At 27.1% G+C, this 7,606-nt stretch overlaps 1 protein-coding gene across 3 annotated transcripts; it reads left to right on the forward strand.

Annotated features, from left to right (window-relative positions):
- Positions 1–2,385: 2,385 nt before the first annotated feature.
- LOC126553911 (zinc finger MYM-type protein 1-like) lies at positions 2,386–7,287 on the forward strand. Of its 3 annotated transcripts, XM_050209023.1 has the most exons (4): positions 2,386–3,157; positions 3,231–3,323; positions 4,283–4,357; positions 4,557–7,287. In XM_050209023.1, exon 4 carries the CDS (start codon positions 5,331–5,333, stop codon positions 6,975–6,977), a length of 1,647 nt encoding a protein of 548 aa, XP_050064980.1. In that variant the 5' UTR covers positions 2,386–3,157; positions 3,231–3,323; positions 4,283–4,357; positions 4,557–5,330; the 3' UTR covers positions 6,978–7,287. The 3 variants fall into 3 exon arrangements, with proteins under 3 accessions (XP_050064980.1, XP_050064979.1, XP_050064981.1); XM_050209022.1 differs by having other exon boundaries at positions 2,386–3,323; XM_050209024.1 differs by lacking the exon at positions 3,231–3,323.
- The last annotated feature ends 319 nt before the right edge of the window (positions 7,288–7,606 follow it).

The raw sequence follows: 7,606 nt of genomic DNA on the forward strand, positions 1-7,606 counted from the left end.
GTCAATATAAGTCCAAAAAGCATTATCTTTTTTATATAATAGTATATACACATTACACAATTATAACTAATATGATTTATTTATTAATATTTAATATTTATTTTTATAATATATCCATATGAGTTCCTAATGAAACAAACTATATTTATAAAAAAAAAGGTATTAAAAATTATAAAATATTAATAAAAAAAGCTAAAAAAAATGTATAACATGCACTTTTAAAATTTCAATCGTTATATCGACCGTAGAACAAGTTTAATAATTGATATTATTTTGTTACTACGAGTATTTTGTACTTTTGGAAACATGGGAAATTGTTTGTATTGAAAAATACATTCGTACGTAGGTATATAGTTAATAATTATTAATAAATCGTAAATGAACAAATTGTCGAAATATGAAGGAAGGTTAAATAATTTTCTCACCTTAAGCTTTGTGTTGTTTGACATCCCTTTCTCTTACAACGTAAAATTCTCCTTTCCTTACCTCTTTCCTTACTTAGGTATAAATTCATAGTACTTCCACACTTAATGCATTCGGAATTTTCATTATTTGCCACAAGATTTTTGCTAATTAAAAAGTTTGTGGTTGATTCTTCACTACTAATTATTGAATAAAACTCTTTTGCCAACATATTAGGTGTATAAAATGTGGTGTTAAAAATTAAAATGTGGTGTCGCGCAATAAATGACATACTGAGCTATTCAGCCAATAATTTTACAAAATGTTGAAGTATTGTTATCTGTGTATAATGCAATTAAGATAAAGTGTATCTAAAAGATAGAAAAAGATTAAAGTGTATCTATTAAAAATAAACTTAAGGCTATGTAAAAACCGCAGGTAGACCTAATCTTACAGCGGCCGGTAGAACTCATTTGCCGGTAGACCGCATACTATATGACAGACGATTTAATCTAGTTACTAGTTCATTCGGATCGTCATAATAAACTAATTGTGTTTGAGGTATTACATCTTTATATAAATCAGAACCTCTCTTGACCTTTGGGGTTGTAGTAAAATTAAACATTTTTTCATTTTTTGGATCTGTAGTCATAGAACTGTTTGCTGTTGGACGAAATTCAAATGGATCATTTGGTATAGTTGTATTATTATGAATATTACTACGTTTAGTGTTAGATCTAGATAAATGATCAGTAATTTGTGCTAAACTTAATCGAGGAGTTCTTGAGTTATTAATTTTATCTATTTCTTCGTTTAATTGCTTTTCCTCATTTTTCATTCTATCGTATAGAGGTTTTACAACATTCGTCCATTTATGAAACTTTGTGGTTTTAGGTTTCCCATCTGCTTTTAAATGAGCTCGTGAAGTTTTTAAAATGTCGTAATAAGATTCCATATCTTGTAGAGTTGTATTTTTTGGTTCTTTCTCACATAGTAAAGACCATAGTCCTTCAGTCCATGGATAGTATTTATTAAATAACTGTAAGTTACCATGACTAAAAGTTACAGAGTGGCCTCCTATTTTATATGAATCACTGGCTTTATCATAATACATACCATATGATTTATCATATCGTTTTGATGTAGAACGTTTATCGAAAAAATTTGAAAATGATGAATTTAATTCGTTATCATTATCATCATCACTAACGTCTGAAGTTTCCGGTTTTATTTCATCAGCCGGTTGTGTATTCTTTACTGTTTGGTTGCTCAATGTTTCTATTATTGGTTTGAATGCTTCACGAAAATAGTTGTCGGAATCTATGATACCACGTTTCATTTCCATTATTTTTCGTTTTATATTTTTTTTTGAGGTTATTAAATTTTCCAATAAAACTTTTTCTTTAATCATTTCAAATAATAATGTAAAAGTACTTTATATTTATATTTATACTTGTATTTATTTTATTTTAATAAAAGTATGAAAACCACATCTATATCTTCCTTCATTCATTTCCCGAGTCTTATCAATAACCATAAACCCATAATCACTGTGATTCCTATATAAATGAGAAATTTTCCGAAATTCAATGAAATCCATATCTGTAGACGAATGATCATTGAATATGTCGTAAATTTGTATCGTCTTGTTTTAGTATTATTAAAAAGTTTGAGTTATCTCTTACTAACTGTTTTGGTATTTTAGAATATGTTTGTGCTAAATAAAATACTGAACTAGCACCTGAATGTCTACAAATTGAGAAGTATTCTCTGATTACTGACTGCGGACCACATATGACGTCATCAAAAATTATAATGGAATTTTTTTAGTTAAGTTTGGTTTTATAACTTTATCAGCACTTGTAAAAATGAAAAAATTAACACCTTTTATATCATCCATTATTTTTTTTAACAAAACATATTTTTCTTGATTTGAGGTTTTAGAGTATAGATAAATATTTTCAAATCTTAACCCGTTTCAGTGGCGGCTATCCTATAGTAAAGGTGTAGCGCCTGCTACACCTTTAATGTTAGGTGGGTGGGGTGGGTTGTCTACGTAATTTTTCGTATACGAATAGTGTAGAATAATACTTACTACTTAGAAAACTATAGTAACTATATGGAATGTAAATAATAGATTTATAGATGTGTTATTTATTAATGCGATTTAAAATTAATACAACTGTTGTGTTTAGAGGTTGTACACGACTACAGAGATGTCTATCGCGATAAGATTACCATGGTTTCTTCCACGATACAATTCTAAAAATAGAATTATAAGTTTTACTAATGTCGACATCGTCGTAGGTACGTCGACGAAGACTGCGACGGCAACGATGATAACAACTAACAACAATTATCATTTTCTATTTATATATTATTTTCTTTAGCATTTTACCATTTAATAATATCTGATAACCACTAGTCACTAGTCAGTTTTTGTCGTTTTTGACCATTTTTTGTGTATCGTTCTGCATCGTTGTATTGACACTACGTATATATATTATACTGTGACACTGTATCTATTATTTTTTTTCTCTTTTACACCCACAAATAGGTGATTTAAGTACCTCCTCAATGTCCTCAATTAATAATGTATGTTATGTATGTGACTGTGGTAGGAAAAGAGGTTCTATGAACGAAAAAAATTGGTTTACACACAATGAGTTCTGTAAAATTAAAAAAAATAAATTGAGCCACAACAGCAGTATAAAAAAGTTTTTTTATTCTGTGAATTCAAAATGTGTCGTCTCAAGTGAGTACCTATTTTATAATATAATATTTTACATAGTAATAGTTCACTTCATAAAAATTATATTTTTTTAAAGACCAAGAAAAAATTACTACGCTTCCAGTGTTACCTATCCATAAGGATAATGCTCAAAATGATGATTTTAATGCAATAGTTAATCAAAATCAAGGTAATTTTAATTCAAACAATCTTAACATATCATTCATAAATTCATATAAGAAATTTATAGCAGGTACTAAAAAATGTATTTATTTGCCCTATTTTAGATTTAGAAATACTTGTTGTCAACTAGGTATTGTTGTTTAATATTATGTTTATTTAAGTTAAATTAATTTTTGTTATGCGGGTTGACATATTAATAAAAATAATTTTTTATTTTTATTGATAATTATTGTTCTCATTTATTTTGATACACATGATGAATTATTTAAAATAAAATGAACCATTATAAAGCTAAAAACTTATGAACAGAGTAATACTTAGGTATATTACATTATTATTCATAAGTAATAACTATTTCTTGATATTACATAATATTAAATATTATTTACATAACCTATGTAATGAAATGTAATATGTGTGTTTTTTGATTCTGAAAGTGAAATCATTAATAAAAATGATGAAGATCATATTAGCCTAAATATTATTGAGATAGGTAGGTAACTATTTTACTTAACATATTATTGTTAGCATCATATATTTAGATTATTACATGGTATTATATGCTATATGATATTATTATTTATTAGTAGGTATTTGTATTTTTAGTAAATTAAAAATGATACATATTTATTACATTTATGATTTATACATGAAAATTTTAATAATAATAAATAATTTAATATAAGTAATTACATACAATGATATAATAAAAGGTAAATCTGTTGATAGCTGTTATAAAACATTTATTAATGTTATAGAATTTAGATCATTATAATCTTTATAACTGTATAAATCAGACAATTTTAGATAATAATTTTATGAGCTAAAATGTCTAACAATTTATTTAGTAGGTAGTTGGTACTATAATATATGTTAAATAAATGGTACTTACTTTTAATTTTATAATTTTTTTTGAAGTTTTTAATTCTTTTATCAGTATAATCTTAGTTATTTATTTTATTATAGACAAGTTGGATTATGAAAATGAAATTACAAGTAAACATGATGAAGATCATGTTAGAAAAAATAGTATGGTTATAGGTAACTATTTTACTTTGCATATTGTTATTATCTTTATGTAGTATTAAAAATATTTTATGATACCTGTTTAAATTTTTAATCAATTGGAAAAGATACATATGTATTAAATTCTTATACAAGAAAATTCTAATTTTACTTATAACATAACATTACAAAGGTAAGGTATTTAGTATTTACTATTTTATATATTCATGTTTAGATACATTTAATGAAAATGAACATTTATCAAATGACCCGGCGACATTCTGTATGTTGGAAAATCTTCCATCTGAATTGGTTGATTTTCTCTTGAAAAAAGGAGTGATGCAACCTTATGAGGAAGATTTACCATATGATAATTTTAAAAAAGATAAAAATGGTCGTAGCTTTCACACTACATGGTATTGGAAAGAAATTCCAGGAAAAAAAATATTAAAAGGGATTGGTTAAGTTATTCAATTTTAAGTGATAAGTTATTTTGTTTGCATTGTATACTTTTTGGCAAAAACTCTCAGAAAGCATGGACAAAAGATGGGTTTTCGACATGGTCGAGAGCAGTATTGAGTATTCAACTTCACGAATCTTCAGAAGCTCATATTAATGCAACATTAAAATATAAACTCAGAAAGATGTCTCTACCAGTACTGCCATTACTTCGAGAAAAAGTTAACCAAGAAAAATCAGAAAATCGGGAGGTATTAAGATGTTTAATAGACATAACACTTGTTCTTGCAAAAAATTGTTTAGCTTTTCGAGGTCACCGCGAAGATTTTAGGAAAATAGAAAAAAATCATGGAAATTTTGTGAATTTCGCTAAAGTGTTAAGTAAACACCTTGTTTAGCATCTTATTTTTCTAAACTACAAACTTCTAAAAAACCTGAGGTCAATTTTTTGTCAAAATTAAGACAAAATCAATTAATTTCATGCTGTGCATCTCAAGTTAAAGAAATCATTAAATTAGAAATTAAGGAGTCCAGATTTTTCAGCATTTCCATGGATTCAACTTTTGACTTGTCGAGAAAAGAACAACTATCATTTATTGTCAGATATATTAACTATGATGGGAATATATGTGAACGACTTTTGGCACTTAAAGAATCAGCAATTACTACTAGTGTTCAGATTTTTGATGTATTCCAAAATATTTGTACTGAATTGTCTCTTGATTGGGTACATTTTTTAGTTGGTCAATCATACGATGGTGCTCAGAACATGAGAGGACAGAACAGTGGACTTCAGGCATTAATTAAAGAAAAATGTCCATCAGCCACTTATATTTGGTGCACTGCTCATAGGCTCAATCTAGTAGTAGTTAAAGCAGTAAGTAGTAGCTTAGATGCTGTGGATTTATTTGGAAATATGGAGACATTGTATAATTTTATTTGTGGTAGTAAGAAACGAGTTGCTTACTATGAAAAAGTACAAAATGAATATTCAGCAGGACAAAGAGGACGTCGATTGAAAAGAGTTTCTACAACAAGATGGACTTCTCAAGATAATGCTCTTCAAGCTATTTTAGAAACTTTTGGCTCTGTGATTGATACCCTGGAATATTCAAGAAACACAGAAGGACGAGAGGATCAAAGTCTTGGTCATATGGCTGGATGTTTATTAAGTTATCTTTTGTCTAAGCGATTTATAATGACTGCAATGTGGTTCCAAAAGATATTTAATGTATTGTCACCTCTAAGTACCTTATTGCAAACTAGAGATTTAGATCTTTTAGCAGGAGTGAATTCTATAAATGATGCTAAAAAATCAATACAAAAACTTAGAAAAAATGACTCTATTATGGAACACATAAGCAACGAAGTAAATATTTTCATAAAGGAAAATGATAGTTTTGAATTTTCTGAATTTAAAACCACCCGCATAAGAAAAAAGAAAAGAATGTCAAATGAAGAAAATGTTGATGAATGTATTCAAGACCCCATTGAGAAATTTAAAGTAGAAACCGTCTTAGGTTCCTTAGATGTAATACTGAGTAATCTTGATCAGTATTTTAATGACACCACAATTGGAGTTATGAAAGATATGGCACTTTTCAGTAAGAAACGAATTATTGAAATTAAAAAAAACCCTAATTCTCTACCAGATGATTCATTTGCAGTTTTTTGTGAAGTTTACGGAACATTTGTTGAACAAGAAACGTTAAAATCAGAGTTCCTTAAATTTTGTAATGTGTATGAATTATTTGAGAATACAACTTTTCTACCTGAACATTTTTACATTTCTGATAAAAGTGATACAGAGAGCATTTTTTCATTTGAAGAGGAAACTGATCAAGAACAGGAACTTGATTTACCTAAGCGTAAGCAAATAAATCCTATAAAATATGTTAGTAGCATGAAAACTATTTTCAAAGTGTTCCAAAATGGTAGTTTAGGAAATACATTTCCATCACTAGATGCTGCCATGAGAATCTCACTGACCATTCCATTATCTAGTGCTTCTACAGAAAGGTCATTTTCAAAATTAAAAATCATTAAGTCTAGACTTCGCACGACTATGTCTCAAGCAAGATTAGAAGACCTTACGGTCATAAGTTGTGAACAAGATATTGTTGATAAAATGGATCATGAAGAAATTCTCCACAAGTTTGCAGCCAATAGTATTACTTTAACAAAATATTTAACTTAAAAATTTGATATACCACAATTATACATTTTGTTATAATATACTTAGTTCTATACATTTTTAATATTATAATTTAATATTTGTAATTTGAGAGAAAATATACAATTTTACATAAAATACATTTATCATTATTCATTATATTAAAGTTTAGTTGGATGCAATTTTATGTATTGGGTAAAGATTACTATGTTAGCGGTTAAGTATTGCTATGTATTTTATGTATACATTAGGTATTTGAAAATGCTAAGGTTCTTATAGCAACAATAATCATGATGTTAGAGCATTTATTTAGTAAAATTGAGAAGATCCAAATTTTATTTTAACATATTGAATAAACTATTATAATTTATAATATAATAATAATAATTATTATTATTATTTAATAATTAATATTTAATTATTATTATATAAACTATATGGATGAATATTATTGAGGGTGGGTGGTTACTTCTTATGTTTCGCTACACCTATATTTTTAAGGATAGCCGCCACTGACCCGTTTTCATGGGTAATTAAATTATACATTATATTTGTTTTTTCTGAACCACTAGGACCAACTAATATAGCACGTATGGTATCAGGTAATAATGATCCATGTTTTGATGGTTTTTTTTCTATCTGAACATCAACAT

This window comes from Aphis gossypii, unplaced genomic scaffold (assembly GCF_020184175.1).
Source record: "Aphis gossypii isolate Hap1 unplaced genomic scaffold, ASM2018417v2 Contig00368, whole genome shotgun sequence".
In the NCBI taxonomy this organism is placed as follows: domain Eukaryota; kingdom Metazoa; phylum Arthropoda; class Insecta; order Hemiptera; family Aphididae; genus Aphis; species Aphis gossypii.